This window comes from Phascolarctos cinereus, unplaced genomic scaffold, assembly GCF_003287225.1.
Source record: "Phascolarctos cinereus isolate Bilbo 61053 unplaced genomic scaffold, phaCin_HiC Scaffold_5;HRSCAF=322, whole genome shotgun sequence".
Classification (NCBI taxonomy): Eukaryota; Metazoa; Chordata; class Mammalia; order Diprotodontia; family Phascolarctidae; genus Phascolarctos; species Phascolarctos cinereus.
Window position 1 is genome coordinate 274,506,166 of NW_027555958.1, and position 18,633 is coordinate 274,524,798.

General features: G+C 40.3%; 1 protein-coding gene across 10 annotated transcripts in view; it reads right to left on the reverse strand.

Moving 5' to 3' along the window:
* Positions 1-14,718, reverse strand: part of BPTF (bromodomain PHD finger transcription factor) — a 193,338-nt gene extending 178,620 nt beyond the window's left edge. For 9 of the 10 annotated variants that reach the window (XM_078155881.1, XM_021000977.2, XM_078155880.1 and 6 more), the window contains exon 1: positions 14,009-14,311. In XM_078155881.1, coding sequence (XP_078012007.1) covers positions 14,009-14,213 — 205 coding nt within the window. In that variant the 5' untranslated portion in view covers positions 14,214-14,311. Of the gene's footprint in view, positions 1-14,008; positions 14,407-14,440 lie in introns of those variants that run through there. The other variant, XM_021000980.2, reaches the window with a different exon arrangement.
* Positions 14,719-18,633: the final 3,915 nt, after the last annotated feature.

An 18,633-nucleotide genomic window follows, 5' to 3' on the forward strand; every position in this document is an offset into this window, starting at 1 on the left:
TTAGATCAGTTCACAACTCCACCAACAATGCATTAGTGTCCCAGTTTCCCCACATCCCCTCCAACATCCAACATTTTCCTTTTTTGTCATATTACAGGCTCATTTTCAAGACATTTTTGTGAGTTCAAATCTGGCCTCAGATACTAACTAGCTATGTGACTCTGAGCAAGTCACTTAACCCTATTTGCCTCAGTTTCTTTGTCTATGAAATGAGCTAGAAAAGGAAATAGCAAACTATTCCAGTATCTTTCCCAAGAAAACAACAAATGGGGTCACAAAGAGTCGGACTCAACTGAAACAATTAAACACTACAATAAAATCTGTAAGTTACTAATGTGAAAGGTATATGCTGCAAAGAACATTAGACAATTCCTTCTTTTCTGAAATTTATATCTAAAACCAAGGTGACAAGAGCAATTCTTTAGAGTGTGGTCACAGATCTCTAGGGGTCCCTAATATGAAAACTTTTCATAATACTAATGTTATTTGCCGATTAAAATACTCCTTCCTTTTCCAAGTACTGGTTCTATGAAGCCAGATTTTCTTCACACATTTCAACCAAAAAAAACCATATCACAACAGACTGAATAAAGAAGCAGTTCTGAGAAGCAAACTGTCTCTTATTAAGCCAGATATTAAAGAGTCTTGAAAAAATATGTAAAATGGTCCCTTTTCTCACTAAATTTTTGTTTGAAAAGAATTATTTTTCACAAAAGAGTTATATTAACAAATAATGGGTTATTGTTTTCAATGAATTAATAAATATTTTTAAATTTATCCATTTTAATTTCTAATATGGTAAATATCAACATATATATTATACACATGTATATGTGTATACACACACTATAAAAAAAAGTTCTTTGGGGTCCTCAATAATTTTAAGAGTGTAAAGGGATCCTGAGACCAAAACATTTGAGACCCATTGCTAAATTGGTACAGAGCTGGCATCCCACACACTCAGGTTGGAATCCTACCTTTATCAATTACTAACTCTGTTACCCTAGGCAAGTCACTTAACTGCTTAGTTCTGACAGTTACAAAACAGGAATAATAACAGCACCTATCTCACAGGGTTATTGTGAGAATCAAATTAAATGCTTTATTTTTAAGCACTTTGCAAACCTTAAAATGCTATATAAAAATGCCATCTACATATCTATATACATTGCTAGTTTATTTTTCAAAGTAGAGAAGAGTTATAATTTTGCTCAAGTAATTTAGGATAATATTCCTAAAAGGAGGTAAGTTTGCAGGTTTCCAACAGAGGAGAAAGGACCTACAGCAATCACCTGAATAATTTAAGCCAAAATGTGTGTGCACCTCAGATGTATAAATACAGAGATTAAGAAGTAGCATATGATGGAAACAGCACTGGCCTCACAATCAGGACATCTAGGTTCAAATCTTGCCTCTTAATACCTTCTAGCTGTGTAACTTTGGTCAAATTGTTTCTCCTTTGAGCCCCAATTCCCCCACCTGAAAATGAGGTTAATAATATCTGTAATATCCACCTTAAAAGGTTGTTTGTTGTGGGATCAAATGAGATTATGAATGTAAAGTACTTGACAAACTTTAAAATGCTATGTAAATGTCAGCTTTCAGAAATATGCAGGGAATTAGGAGTTTTTATTATATTTAATTAATTCTGTACATTGGTAATACTGTACGCTGGTCCTTAGACAGGAAAGGAAGCATTTTATTGATTGAGAAACCAAAATACTTGAAAAACTGCTTGGTGTATGAATTGGCAAGAATTTAGAAAAAATACCTTTTTAAAGTTAAACCTTACTTTAGCACTACTAGGGTAGGGCATGAGGATATAAAAGAGAAATTCCACATATATTATTACTATTTGAATTCTAAAGATAACTGTTTCATCTGAAGAATAAAGTATAAGAATATTCTCATAAGTACTTTCACATCAATTTTATAAAAATTCAGAACTGATAGAAATCAGAACCACGATCTCATTATACTCATCTCTATTGTACCAGCTCATATTTCCTCCCAGGTGTAATACTTCGAAAATTCAAACACACAAATGTAGAAACGGAATAAATACATGATTTCTTAGTAAATCTATAGGGAATTTAACATATTAACAATGATAATTCTATAGAATATATATTATTGGCCATCAGACAGATACATCTTTTTTCTCTGAATGTTATATATCTAACAATTTAACCAGAAAGGCTGAAGAAAGATTTTGTAATTGAAAAATAGAAATACTTGACTAATTTCATCAATTTGAGGTATACTGGTACCTTAAAAATCAATTTAAAAATTTGGCCTCAAAATCTTTCAACCTAAGATTCTCCTCTGGCATCTTATTCAATTTCACCAACCTCCTAATTTAAATGTCACATGTTTTCTCTCCTTGGGCCAACAGTTGAAACTAGTCCAGCTTAATGTCATGTAAACAGTGGCAAATTTTTAAAAATTAAGTATACGTTGGCTGCCCCTATCTCAGGCCATTAAGATAAACAAATACAACTTGTGAATATCTGAATGAGTTCTCATGAGTAAGACAAAGTCTCTTTTTATTTTGATAATTCGGTCAGGTAAGTGCACAATTCACTAAGCTGGGAACTTCTGAGAAGAGGAGACCACAGACCGTCAGGTAAACTCCCAGAAGGTCCAGGCCCCCTAGCCAGATGAAGGCAGATAAGAGCTAAAGGTTTTGGTATCCTTGTGGCTAATTAGGCTCTGAGCCAACACAGAGATTTAAACTAGTTAGAGGGAGGAATGGGACTGGAGAGTGGACTGAGGTCTTTGAAAGGAAGAGATAAGGGAGGCAGGAAATGTTGGTCTTGTTTCCTCTTATTCCTCCGATGGCTCCTTACTCTTCACCCTACTTTTTTCTCTAGATTTTGCTTTTTGTTGATTTCTGCCTAAAATTTTAAAAATATTTTATCTCTTTATTATTGGTTATATTTGCTGCACAAGGTTTATTCTCCCCATTCTTAATTTTAACTGTAGGAGAATTCAAAGTTTGGCAAGAGAAAAGGCTACAATAGTAGAGAATGAAATTCATTTTACACATCAAGCCCTTTAATAGACTTTTTTCTTTGTTTTCAATAGCATAGCCTTTGTCTGTTTCTGTCTCTCACTCATATACACACACAATATCCCATCCTCTCCTACTTTAGTTCCTTTCACCTATGCCTCACCAGATCTGTGTTCATGTCTTACAAAGTATAATAATACCATTCTAAACCATAGTCTTCTCAGACACTATTTTATATGGCTATTCCCTATACCTATCTCCTCTTTCTTTCCTGCTTCATTTATAACATAAAAAAACTCCGTTCCAAAGAAACCTGTCCAAATCAAAATGTACCCAAACAAGATAAATCACAGGATCATAGATCTACAGCTGGAAGAGACCTCAGAGGCCAGCCAGTACAAGCCTCATCTTTCAAAAGAGGAAACTGAGGCCTGGGAAAGAGGTTAAGTAACTTGCCCAAAGTCACACAGGTACAAGCGGCAGAGGCTAGATTTGAACCCAGCTTGCCAACACCAGAGCCAATAAGCTATACATTGCCTCCCTTGAAATATAAAAATATGGAAATAACTGGTAATAATACAGGAGAGGGAAGGAATATTTACGTTATCACTTTGAATTGTATTTAAAGGGCCTATCAAAAAATCAATTTTAAGTGTTCAACCCTCTCCCTCCCTCAAATGCTTTACAAGAGTCACAGCAGAAATGAGAGGCAGTGCGGCACCACGGGCAAAGAGAGCTGACCTGAGTGCGTTCTAGTCCTGCCTCTTACACATACTGGTTTTGTGACCCTGGGCAAGTCTCTTTTGCTCTCAGTGCTCTAGGTAACTCTTTCAGACTGTTTATAAGTATCTCAGCACACCTTAAGCTCATAAAAGGAGAAGTGCTTAGAGAAGGTATTTCTAAAACTATATGGCTAGAAAGTTAACAACATTTCCCCTCAGATATGGATTCTTGTTCACCTTTCAATGAAATAACAAACTTTGCAAATCTTCAATTCCCAAGACTTGAATATATGTGCGTAAAATGCCCATCTCATCTACCTATAAATATGGACAAACAAAAATAGAAAATAAATAAAACAAAATTTTAAAAACATCTGTTGAAGTTAAATCTTGTGTTAGTCATGGAGCTAGCTGTTGGTGCCTTCCATACCACCTGCTTGCTTGCTTGCCAATATGGAAACCAAAAAGCTGTACTTGACTCCAGGTGCAGGGATAAGAGTAGAAATTCTTACACAGAAAATATCTGTGGCAGCTGCAGGGCTGGAGGAAATTCTTCAAGATCCCCTGGGGCAATCAAAAATCAAAACAGATTTCTTGACAGTGTGGTGGCCCAAACAGTTCTACTCTAGTTTAGGTTAAATCTCAATACTTATCAGATTTTTGCAGTAAGAGAATCTTGGGTCAAATATTGATTGAAATAAATAATAATAATCTTAAATGTGGATAGTCTTTTGAAAACACTTCCACTTACATACATACTTCAGTACACATTTTCTTCACAATCTGGTGAAGTGTCCCACACAATCCTTTCTGTTCTACTATGTATATAAAAATACCCCTTCTATTTGGTTTTGAATTCTGAACAAAATTTTAAAAATTTTAAAAACTCAAGTCACATATTAACGATATCTTCCTTGATATTCTTTCTTCCTGGGTTTTCCTGACATTCTCTCCTGGCTGGCCTCCTACCTGTCCTCCTCAGTCTCCCCATACACATGATACCTCTAATTGTGAATGTTCCCTAAAATTCTGTCCAAGGACCTCTCCTCCCTCTCTACCAGGAGTTCTTAACCTTTCTTATGACATGGATTCTTTTGGCAGTTTCATGAATTCTAGGGATCCCTTCTCCTTATCCATTATTACAAACTAATGTTTTCAAAAGCAGATAACACATAGGATTATAAATGAAATCAATTATATTTAAATAAAGGAATATCAGAGCAGCTAGATGGCACTATGGAGAGAGCACTGGCCCTGAAGTCAGGAGGACCTGAGTTCAAATCCGACCTCAGACACTTGACACTTAACTAGCTGTGTGACCCTGGGCAAGTCACTTAACTCCAACTGCCTCACCAAAAAGCAAAAACAACATAAATGAATGAATGAATGAATGAATAAACAAAGGTATGTCTTTTTTCCCATTCCAAGATCATGGACTCCCTGAAATCTCTCCATGGAATCCTGGTTAAGAACCCCTGTTCTGTGTTCTCACTCAAGTAACAGCATCAGTTCCTACAGATTGATTTCCTTATCTATAGATTCAACCTTATCTCTCTCCCAGCTTCACCTAGTAGACATTTCAAACTAGATGATCCTTGAAACTCAACATGTCCAAAAGTGAACTCATTATCTTTCCTCCTAAATCCTCCTCACTTCCAAACTTCCCTATTTCTATCTAAGGCACCACCATCCTTCCAGTGACTTCCACATTTGCCACAAACTTGGTGTGATTCTGGACTATTCATTCTTCCACAGCCCACATATTCAAACACTGCCAAATCTTCCTATATACCTTCCCAACATCTCTCAAATTCACTCCTTTCTCTCCACTCACACAGCTACAGCTTTAGTTTAGGCCTTCATCATCTTTCACTTGCGTTACTGCAACAGCCTCCTCACTGGTCACCCTACCTCAAAGTCTCTCCCCACTCTAGTCCAACATACACAATGCTACCAAACTAATTTTCTTTAAGTAGAAATCCAACCTTGTGACTCAACCAACCAGCCTCAACTCACAGGTTTCCCACTGCCTCTAGAACAAAATATAAATCCCTATATTTAGCTTATAAAGCCCTACACCTGTGGTATCAAACTCAAATAGAAATAGGACCACTAAATTATATATAAGGATTCCTGCAGGCAGCATACTGACTTATAAAACTACGTACTAATATTATATTTTACTTCATTTTTATTTTGTTAACTATTTCCCAATTACATTTTCATCTGGTTTGGGCAGGCAGTAGTCAAGAATGCTATGGGCCACCCCTGCCACATGTATGTTTGACGCCTCTGCTCTACACAACCTGGCTCCAACCTATCTTTATAGATACATTCCAACACATATGACTCTCCCACACTCTGAGATCCAACCAAACTGGCTTTTTCTCTGCTCCTCACTCAAGATAACTACACCTTCTGTCTCTCTGTCTTTGCAATGACCGTCTCCCATAACTAAAATGTATTCTCCTTACCTTTCCCTCATAGTCTCTCTCTTCCTTTAAGATGCTGCTCAGGCACCAACTTTTTTTTTTTAGTTTTCAACATTCACTTTTATAAAATTTTGAGTTCCAAAATTTTTTTCTCCTTCCCTCCTGCCCCATCCCCCTCCCCAAGACAGCAAGCAATCTCACATAGGGTATACTGTACAATCATATTAAACATATTCCCACATTAGTCATGTTGTGAAAGAAGAATCAGAACAAAAGGGAAAAACCATGAGAAAGAAAAAACCAAAAAAGAAAAAAAGAAAATAATACGCTTTGATTGGCATTCAGACTCCACATTTCTTTCTCTGGATGTGGATAGCATTTTCTATCATGAGTCTTTTGGAACTGTCTTAGATTGCTGTATTGTTGAGAAGAGCTAAGTCTATAATAGTTGATTCTCACACAATGTTGCTGTATACTGTGTGTCCAATATTGTGTACAATGTTCTTCTGCTTCTGCTCACTTCACTCAGCATCAGTTCGTGTAAGCCTTTCCAAGTTTTTCTGAAGTCCACCTGATCATCATTTCTTATAGCACTACAGCATTCCATTACATTCGTACACCACAACTTTGTTCAGCCATTCCCCAACTGATGGGCATCCTCTCAATTTCCAATTCTTGGCCACTACAAACAGAGCTGCTATACATATTTTTGCACAAATAGATCCTTTCCCTTTTTTTTTGGATATCTTTGGGATATAGACCTAGTAGTGATACTGTTGGATCAAAGGGTATGCATAGTTTTATAGCCCTTAGGGGTATAGTTCCAAATCGCTCTCCAAAATGATTGCATCAGTTCACAACTCCACCAACAGTGCATCTCCAACATTCATCATTTTCCTTTTCTGTCATGTTAGCCAATTAGACAGATGTAAGCTGGTACCTCAGAGTTACTTTAATTTGCATTTCTCTAATCAATAGTGATTTAGAGCATTTTTTCATATGACTACAGTTAGCTTTAATTTCTTCATCTGAAAACTGCCTGTTCATATCCTGTTACCATTTATCAACTGGGGAATGATTTGTATTCTTATAAATTTGACTCAGTTCTCTATATATCAGGCACAACTTTTAAAAGATTCCTTTCAAGATTCTCAAACTGCTACTGCTCTACTTCCCAACTACTTTGTATTAACTATTTTTGTGTTTGTACGTCGCACATATTTACATGTGTATACATATGTGTGTTTGTACTTGACTGTCTCCCCCATTAGGCTGTGAGTCCTTTAAAGGCAGGGGCTATTTTATGCCTTTATTTGTATTCACAGTTTGACACAAACTTCTGACACACAGTAAGCATTTAATAAATGCTTATTCATTTGTTTACTGGCTACTGCAGATACAAAAACAAAAGGGAGATTTTCTCTTGTACTCAAGGAGTTTGTATTCTGTTGGCATTGTATCTTTGAAATATCTGATCTTTTCACTTTAAAATTTTATGACAGCTCCAAAAATTGAAATGATGTTAAATATGATAAGTTCTAAAACCGATATTTTCTATTTACTCCTAACAGGATCACAGATATAGACCTGGAAGATCATCTAATCCATTTAGTCCTCAAAGATTATCCAATTCACTCCAATTAGGCCGAAAAGAATTAAATGATTTGCCCAAAATCACACAGATATTAAGTAGCAGGGCTGAGGACGGAGGTTTGAATACAAATACTCTTTTTTGTTTGTTTGTTTTGGCTAGGCAATGGGGTTAAGTGACTTGCCCAGGGTCACACAGCTAGTAAGTGTTATGTGTCTGAGGTCACATTTGAACTCAGGTCCTCCTGAATCCAGGGCCGGTGTTCTATCCACTGTACCACTTAGCTGTCCCTACAAATACTCTTGACACCAAATCCCAAGATCTTTCCACTATATAAATGCTGTCTCAATTCAACAAATTATATGTGCCTACTATGTACAAGATACCGTGCTGGGTGCTAAAGGAGAGATACAGTTTAAATGACACAGTACCTGCCTTCACTGAATAAGGTGACAAAACCCAAACAAAAGACTATAGTAAGTGCCAAAGCAACGTGTAAACCAGCAACATCTGAAGTCACTGGGCCTGGGGGCACGGATGAGGAGAAGAGAGACAGATAAGCAAGCGGTCCAGTTTGGCTATGGGACTAATGGGGAGTCACACAAGCCTAGAAAGGTGGACACCAAGTTATAAAGACCCTTGAATGTCAGAGTAGGGAATCTGAATTTTATTTCGTAGGCAACTGGAAGCCCCTAATGGGTTCTGAATAGAGAAGTGGAGTGATTAAATGAAAGATTAATATATGACAATGGTGTTTCACTTGGATGGAAGAGAGGTAGAGACCGAAGGCCTGGCAACTGCTTAAGAGGCTATTTTGCAATATTCAGGAGAGTTAAGGATCTGTATGACAGCGATGGCAGTAGAATAAAAAGGAAAAAAGTACCTGTTACAAGATCTGTCATGGAGGCTGAAAAAAATGGCCAGTAGGACACAGATAGGAAGGACTTTAAAACAACATGCTTAAAATATCCATGGTAAATTTAGCTGCAAATTTTGTAACAGATAACACAGAAAAGTAATGTTTTTCATTACATCAAAATGAGCCCCTGCTTTATGTTAGTGCTCTTATCAGTAAGCAATATACGGCTGAATGCTTATAAAAAGTTACAAAGTTATCTTTAAGTCCTGTATGTTTTAATTATTTTTTCTTATTTTACTTTAATCATCTCTGAAGAACTGTACACATGTAAAACAGTCCAAAAGTATTTCATTGAGTCACAAAGCCACAAGAGTACTTAAAATGTAGTCTATGTAGTCCAAGTCCCTCATTTTATAAATGAGAAAACTTGAGGTTTGGAGAAACTGACTTGCCTAATGTCACACTGGTATTAAGCAGGAAATCAAAATGGAGGCCTACTTATTTCAAATTCAAAGTTTCACCAGCGTTTATATGTGTCCATGTGCCTAGAACTGTACTGAGAAGGGTGGAATAGAAAAGGAAGTAGGAGTCATACCACATAGCTTCCAGTAGTTTACAATCCACATGAGAAAAGACCACTAAACACCCAACGATTAAATCCCACAAAACAGTATATAATCTAGGACTGAACCATGCACTTCCGAATGTAATTGTGAATGAAATTTGAATTTACTGAAGGAAGTGATCAAACTGGGCTGTATCATGATTACAAAGGACCAATGAGAAGAGTGCTACCCACCTTCTGACAAAGAGGTGACGACTCAAATGGCCGCCTGAAACACATCTTTTCGGACATGACCAATATGGGGACTGGTTTTGCTTGATTATGCACACTTGTTACAAAGACTGTTTTCTTTTTCTCTTTTTTCAACTTGGGTAGGGGGAGTTAAGAGGAAGAAGGTGAGTAGAGAAAACACTGCAAAAAACATTAAAAACAAAGTGAGCTGATGCAGTCAGGGAAGCATCATTAAAGAAAATGGGGACTTGACTAGAGCTCTAAAGGATTTGGTTAAGTGGAGAGCCCATTCCAGGTGAGAAATTTTACATCTTTTACTAGGATTTGTTTTCTAGGGCAAGTCACTTAACCCCTGAATGCTAAGCAAAAGAAAAAAGAAGAAAAGAGCTACAAATCTAGGGTTCATAAAAACATGACAATGGCCAATACATACATACTAGATGTTCATTAGAGCATAGATTTGGAATTGTAAGAAATGTTAGAGTTATCTAATCCAATTCAACCACCTCATTTTACAAATGCGCCTCATTTTACAAATGCAGAAACTGGGGCCCAGAGAGGTCAAGTGGTTTGCCTACAGTCATACAAGTAGTTAAGTAGCAAAGCAGGGATTTGAGCACAACTTCTCAGACTCTACTCTTTCCACTACATCGTGTTGCTTCTGAACTTATTACAACTGTTGCAGCCCTGTAGCAATGTGGTTCTTCAAACACTTTTCCACCACAAGAAGACTTCTTCTTGTGCCTCCTCAGGACTACTTCTTCAAAGTCATAAAATAAGTACATGTTGGGGGAGGGGGGGGAAGATCACCAAGAGTACACCAAAAAAATCCATCCTATATTAATGTCTGGAGACATTAAATCTCAAGAGGACAAATACTTATCTTAGTATAATTCAAAATATGCAAATTATTAATTTAGTAGTATCCCGTAACTTCAGGGCTTAGACAGGATCTATCATTGAATAAATTTGGAAAAGCAATTGGTTAAAACTGTAAATAAGGATGTTTCCAAATTAGAACTCAATCCAGATAAAGCTGACTCTGAGTAAAAGCAAGAAGACCCATTGCTTGCAAACAAGCTCCACTACCTAATTATTTAAAGAAAGTTTCTAACAGCTCTTTCAAATATTATGACCTTTGGTTCCTCTTTTCTAAATATTCTGATACTCTGAATTTTGAAATTCACTGTATGAATTTTCAACAACTCCAAACATAATGGATACAAGAAACATTTCATTTCAACTTGACTTTAATAAAAACCAGCTAGAGATTAATTTCAGAGTGTATATTATAACTTTGCCAAATGCCTATGCAAAGTAGTTTTTATATAGCCCTACTGTAAAAGGATGTCAAGTTTATTTTGAAAGTTTCTATGACACAGGCTGAGGAAAGTAGGTGGAGTACACACAAAATACAGAATCACAGGATCTGGGTTCAATTCCCAGCTCTGCTATACTTAGTACATAGATAACCGTGGACCTCAGTCTTCCACATGCACAAAATGAGGGAATTGGATTAGATGATATCTGAGATCCTTTTTAATCTCTAGCTCTATGATCCTAGGGTCAAAAAGAACCACAAATGTCCCCTCATTTCTCCTGGCCAATGTTCCCAGGCTAAATCATTTCTGTTTCTAGGTCTCAACAATTCCTCATGGAGGCTAAATCTACATCAACACTAATAACTGTGGTATGGGTATATAGGAACTTGCTCTTTTCTGTCTATAAAAGAAAAACTCTCAATTGCTCTTACTGAGTTTTGAATTGGTGATTGAGAAAGCAAAGTCAGCAACCTCATGCAATTCTTTGCACAGCCTCACTACAAAACCAATTCTACCTGTGGATGACTGTCAGTTGATTTCCTGTACTAACAATTTCTTCAAATAAAAGTTTTGCCCCTAATTCTATTCTGCATAAATGCTGCCTTTGTTCTTAATTACCAAAAAAGTCTATTTCTCTTTTAGAAATACAAAATAGATCCAAATCTCTTACCTATATTTCTACAAGTAGTATTAAGCCAGCTTTTCCAATAATCATTAAAGAATGCAAAAACCTGACTACCTTCCTCTCAGGATGTAATATATGTAAAACTAGCCATTCAGCATAAACTTCACATGCAATTACTCCTGTTTTGTATGTGAGATCACTCTGAAAGGTCAAAACACAAAATACATCGTTTTAGAACACTATTTAGAAATAATCTGCTTCAAATCCAATACACTAAAAACCAGATACCATATCCAAAAAACTAAGAGAAAAACCTTTAGGAAGTAATATAGCAATTGTGCTATTTCAAACCATTTACTTGTCAAACTTTATATTAAAAACTAAAATGATATTAGTATTTTTAAACAAGTTTTCAAATTCAAAACAAATACATTACAAGGTTATGGTACCCACTGCAAAATGATCGCAACTTCTACGTTAAATAAACTGAACTACCAGTCTGTACCAAGTACAGACTTTAACTACTACCATATGAAAAGGCACATAATATACCCATGAGTTTAAGACGAAGTTAAAGTGGATAATGACATTTTAAATTAATTAAAGGGAATAGATATAACCCCTCTTTACTTAACCTTCAAAAATAGGAGTTCAAGCAAGCGAAAACTGCCTTGCCAAAATGTCTCAAGTCTAACTTTAAAAAACTTTCTCCAAAGGAGTGTTATTCAGTCTGCATGGCTCATTCATTTGTGTGGTCCTTAACAGAAAAAGGCTAAATACAGAAAAGAGAGGAGAGGGAGAGGAAAAGAAGGGAGAGGGAAGGGGGGAAAGAAAAGAGAGAGGGAGGAGAGAGAGAGAGAAAGAGACTGATTTCTTAAGGTGAATGCTGTTAGTCTAGGAGTTGCATACCAACTGACAAAACTGAAATCTGTACATCACTAACATCTTCAAGAGATAAATGCTTAATATTACTTCTTCCTCTCAGTACAAGAAAAGAAAAAAGAAAAAAACAACATTTTCTTGCTTCCGGGCAAGAAATGGCATTAACCCAATCAATGAGTTTCTTTAGAGGTAATACAAATGTGTGGATTAGCTAGATGAATAGCCATATTCATAATTATCCAAGAATCACAAGCTGAGAAATAAAAATTTAAGTATTTCATACTACTTGAACATTTTGTCATAAACACTGATAAAAAAAATAAAAGGCACCTTATTCTTGTAAATTAGAAATATGTTCTCATGAAATTTACTTGGGGGGTGGGGAGGAAGTCTTTAAAAAAGATACTAATTGATTCCAATTGCTAAAGTTACTGAAAAAAAACAAGGCAGGCTGACACTAAAAGCTTTAAATACATTCTTCCACAACTGAATAAACTGAATCTATATATTTAGCACAAAGCTACAATTGTGATTTTTAACTACATCCATTTCAGCACCGGTCTGAAGAAACTTCCTTGAGAAAACAAGAGAGAATGAGTTACCATGGAGAAGAAGCCTATTACAGAGCCAAGGTGAACTTTCAAACTCAATAATATAAGAAGAAAAAAAAATCTACATTCTAATAAACTTCCAATTATTCTTTGAAATTGATCCAAAAGTTGATCTTCAATATTTACTTTAAATGATCAACTCCATCTTCTGCAACAAGTGACATGAAACTCTACTCCCCAAGGAACATGGGGGTGCTAGAAATAAACTGCTTATGTGATATTGAGAGAGACTACTGTCATTTGGGATGTTACAAAACTGAAATTTAACTAAGTGTACTCTTTTAGTATGATTTTTATTTTTTTAAAGCAGCCACCTAAGGGCAACTGTTGCATCTGCCCATTAACACACAAAGAATGAAAACAAACACACGTACGGCTAATTAAGGTTTCCCCCAACAACACAAGTGGACCAGCTAATTCCTTGAGACAACTGCAAAACCACACAAAGCAAGAAATGTGAAAGGAAAAGAAGCACGAGTAGAAACATTATTTACATGTTTACACCCTAAACAACTCCCTACCTAAGATCCCTTCCAAGAGATGACACTCAAACACTAAAGATAATTCACATTAAACCACGCAAAGTGTCTTGCTACACAAGAGGCTTCTTTACCTTAAAAAAAAAAAAGACCAAACAAATCTACTTAAAAAAAAAAGGCAATGGCTACGTGTATGCCTAAGTCTCAATCCTGCCTTGAGGAAAGATTGCACAGGCTCAATTTTTTTTTGGGGGGGGGGAGTGGGAGAGAGAGAGAGAGACAGTGTGGCCTGCAAACTGCAACAATGCAATCTCCATTTTGAACAATGCACCTCTTTCCTCTTGTAAATCTAGTTTTTTGCCACTTGATGTGCAATTGCATTTCCCCTCTCTTTGGGGGTGAGGTTGGGGGGGGTGACGCTAGAGCAGGATGCACAGTGCAAGAGAGAGACAGAGTGAGAGTGAGAGAGAGAGAGAGAGAGAGAGAGAGAGAGAGAGAGAGAGAGAGAGATGTGTGTGTGTGTGTGTGTGTGTGTGTGTGTGTGTGTGTGTGTGTGTGTGTGTGTGTGTGTGTCTCTTCGGTGTGGAGGGGGTGAGGGGTGGAGGGAGTGGAGGAGGGGGGAGAAGGTGGAGAGTGGGAAAGGCAAGCCCCTGATGCAGCTGGGCTGGGTGGATACCTGGGGTACTGCTGTAGGTGCTGTGGCTCCTGAAGCTGCTCTCGGTGCAATAGCTGGCATCGTCGTCGTCTTCCATTTCCTCGGGATAATCGGAGTCATCGTCGTCGTCGTCCTCCTCCATAATATCCTCCTCCTCCTCCTCCTCCTCGGAGTCCTGCGTCTCCTCGGGGTCCCCCTCTTCCTCCTCCTCTTCCTCGGAGACCATGTCCTCGTCCTCGTCCTCCTCCTCGCTCTCGTGGTCATCGTACACCACTTTGCTGATGCTCCTCCTGGACGGGGTGGCCCGGGCCAGGTGGCCGCCGCCACTACTGCCGCCGCCGCCGCCGCCGCCGCCCCCGCCTCCAGCTCTGCCGCCCCCGCCTCCTCTCCCCCCCCGGCCCGGGGCGCCGGCGCTGGGGCTGCTGTTGGGGGGGCGGCCGGCGCGGCGGCGGCGGCGGCGGCGGCGGCGGCGGCGGCTTCCTCCGGCTACCGCCGCCCCCCCTGGGGGAGCTCAGCCGCGCCTTGGGCGCCACCTCTGCCTGGGCGGCGGCCCACCTGCCCCGGCTGCTGCCTCGGTGCCGGGAGCGGAGCCCCCCGATGGGCCCGGCCGGAGGCGGCGGTGGCGGCGGCGGCGGCGGCGGCGGGGGAGCCGGGGCGCCGCGCTCCGCAGCGCCTGCCGCGGGCTGCTTGGGCGGCCTGCCCCGCCTGCCCCTCATGTCGGAGCCGAGGAGGGAGGGAGGGAGGGAGAAGGGAAAGCCGAGGGGGGGAGGGGGACCGGCCGAGGGGCGGCGGTGGGGAGCCGCTGGGGGCGGGGTGGGGAGCCCCGCGGGGTCGGGGCGGGGGGGGCCCGGCCGGCGGAAGCGGGTGGAGGGAGAAGGCTCAATCCGAATTGCCGGCGCCCCGCTCCCGATCGCCTCCAGCCGCCATCTTGTTTCTTCCCTCTCGCTCGGTGACTGGGGGAACCGACAGAGGCAGCAGGCCTGGAGCGCGGTCACGTGAACGCCCCCGCCGACGAGGCCGACGCCGCGCAGCCGCCTCTAGGGGGAGCGCGGGAGCCTGCAGCCTGGGCCCGGCCAGCTGGCGGGGGCGCGCGGGGGGGGGGGAGCCCGGGAAGCTTGGGGCCCGTGGAGTCTGGAGCGCTGGGGGCCCTAAAGGACGGGAACGGGAGGCTGGGGTGGGGGACGACAAGGTATTAAAAATGAACCCTACTCCTGGCTGGGAGACCAGCCAGGGAGAGATCATCGGGACTATTACAATCCTAACCTCTCCTCCCATTCCCCCCCCCAGTAGCTGAAAAACACGAGAAAAAGGAAAACCCCCAAATTAAAGTGGTGGGGAGACCCCTCCCAACAAAACTGGAGCCAAACTAGGTTCGCAGTCGGGATGCTGGGAAGGGCTGGAAAAGGAAAGGAGGAGGAAGTAGGAGGGGGGGAGGAGCTGAATTTCAGCCTGAGTGAGACACTGAGGCTGGGCACTGGGCAGCACCAGAGACAGAGACCCTGGAAGGGAGTGCCTGAGAGCTGGAGAGAAGGCTTGCGTGCACCTCGGGGAGCGCTAGGTCCTGGAAAATCCTGTCATTGAACCCCAATAACAGCGACACCACGTTATCTTCAGGAACCCCGCCCCAGCTTGACCCAGAGGGCTTGCTCCAAAGTAGCATTAAAGGCAACTCCAGAGATGAGGATTGTATTTGGGAGACACCAGCCCCGCTGCCCCAGCTCTAGAGTTTGACAGCTTCAGTCCGAAAGTGCCTTCCCGCTGCAGCCAGCACGCACCGTAGCAATAACCCATATTGATTCTCCTCCACTTCCCCATGCACCGAGACACACAGAAGTGATTTCTGAAGTGCTCTTAAACTTCAAACAAACCTCTATGCCACCCTTGCACTGCTGTTTACTCCTAACGTTTGAAGTTTTCATTTTTAAAGACCGCACCTATTAATTTTATTTTTAATTGGGCACATTTGGGATTTAATGTAATATTGTATCTTAATTACAGTACAATAGTATTCTATGCCACTAGCACATGAGCTGAATCAATAATTTGTAGGCCACTGAGGTTCACAAGAAGGACTGGACCCTATCTAAGGTAGTGGCACAAATATATTTACACCACCACCGCCGCCACCCCCATGAATCTGTGGCAAGGATGCGCAAGATACCCACATAAACATACCCACACTATTCTGTGAGTTGGCCCAAATAGAGATACTAAGGAAACACCCTAACCTCTATGAGCAGTGGAGCACAGGATGATTGGGAGGAGGGAAAAGTTCGAAGTTCCCTATAGGTTTCTCCCAGCCTCCTGGCCTCCCTACAATTCTAATTGCCCTTTTAGTTGCAAGTACCCCTGGTTGCATTCCTATGTTAAAGTTTCTTAGCTAACATCTGAATTATCTGCTAACGATTAGCTGACATTCAGCTGAGAAGGCAAGAATGGGATGTAGAAGGTGTACTTAGAAGCAAAAAAGTGCTGATTTTTAAAGTGCAAACTTTACTGCTTTCACAATTAATTTTTTTAAACTATTAAGGCTCTGATTCTTACTCAAAAGTTATCTGCATGTTACCTTGCACAAGTGCTGGAACCACTATCAAAACCATTGATAATATATCAACCAACTCACACTCACCATGTCCCTGTCACTGTGCTAGGTGCTGGGAATTGTTTTAAGAGTTGAAATAATACCTACTCTCAAGGAGGCTGTATACTAATAGAGGAGACAGTATATGTTGTACCTCCTCTGGGGCCTCAAGCTTGCAGCTGGATCATCAAAGTGGTGACTGCTGCCTCCGGTTTTTGGTATAAACCTATGGGTGGCTATTCCTACTGTTATTGCTCACAAAACCTTGACCAGTGTGTTTTATCAGCCATAGAGAAAAACAGTTGGTGCAAAATATTCCTCCAACAAAACCTGGGAACACTTTCTCCAACGAATACACAGACTCATGAGTGATAGTAAGGAACAAATTTAAAGAACAATAGTAGTGAGGTACTCAAATAGGGAGTACACATGACTAAGGCAACTTACAACTCTGGAACTGCAGGAAATTGGTGTCTTTTCTCTGTCAAGTCCTCACAAAGTTCATTGTGGGTTGATGGATGAATGGCTCGGTTGGTCTTACTTCTGAGAGAACAGTATCTAAAAAACTAAAAATGAAAGTTTATGGGCTTTGAAAAGTATTAGCAAAAAAAAATTTTAAATAATAAAAATAGATAAATAAACAAATAAATAAACAAGCAAACAAACAAACAAATAACTAAGTGTGTTAGCTCCTCCTGTCGCTCCTAATGGATATGTGGAAAAAATTAATGTTTGGTTAAAAGTCTGAATGGACCTGTAACTACCCCAAATCCAGATTATCAGCCTCTTAGCAGTCCCTGATATCATTCCTTCTTAGGCAGCTATGTAGTCTTCACCACCTCTAGCCTCACGCTTGTCTGGAATGCTACACTATACTCTTTCAGAAAGGACAAAGGCCTTTACCCTTGCACTGGCAGAAACCTCCAATTCTGCTCCTTCAGGACATTGGCTCTGAGGTTTTCACCTCTCAGGCAGGAGATAGAAGAGTTATAGTCAGCGGTAATTGATAGCCAGCTCATACTAGAGCTGATTATCAAATTTTCAATGTGAGCATTTCTGCCTCAAAAATCAGCACTTGATTTATTGATTATCTAGACTTGAGAAAGTGATTAAAAAAATTAATAATGCAGATTAAACTTATACATTCACTGACCCCTCTTGTCAAGAGCTAGTTGTTAAATATTTACTAGCACAATGCTGAGTACAGCCTTTCCTTTTGTCCACTTTTCCCAATTCAAGGCTGGGCTCTTTCATTGAGGGACCTCACCCTAACCTTATAGTGACCAATCGGTTGTTGTTAGTCATGTTTGACTCTGCATGTCCATGGAGTTTTCTTGGCAAAGATACTGGAGTGGTTTACCATTTCCTTCCCCAGTGTGCCCCCACTTGACAGATGAGGAACTGAGGCAAACAGGGCTAAGTGACTTGCCCAGGGTCACACAACTAGTTAGTGTGTCAAGCCAGATTTGAACTCAGGAAGATGAGTTTTCCAGTCTCCAAGCCCAGCACTCTATCCAATTCACCACCTAGCTGCCCTGACAACCAGTACATTTCCCAAAACTCCATCTGTGTAGGTTAGGCCATAATCAGTCTACAAAAATGTAGCAAATAATCACCACACAGTTCTGGGGTTTGGGGCTTCCCAATTTGAGGATTCCCCTTTTTTATGTCTAGTTTCCTCCTATTAGTCTTTGGAACGAATAGCTAAAGAAAAGGTACTGAATTAGATAATTTATGCCCTGGAGGCAAGTTCATTGTCTCTGCTTGTAGCCTTTAAGATACATTTTCTGTTGTGTCAGACTCTTTGTGACCCTATTTGGGGTTTTCTTGGCAATGATTTTCTTCTCCAGCTCATTTTACAGATAAGGAAACTGAGATAATCAGGATTAAGTAACTTGCCTATGTGACAGGGTCACAGAGCTAGTAAGTGTCTGAGCACGGATTTGAACTCAGGAAGATGAGTCTTCCTGACTCCAGGCTCAAGCACTCTATCCACTGCACCACCTAGCTGCCCACTGAGACATGTAGAATACATTTGAAAGACACTTACTCATATCTAATGTCA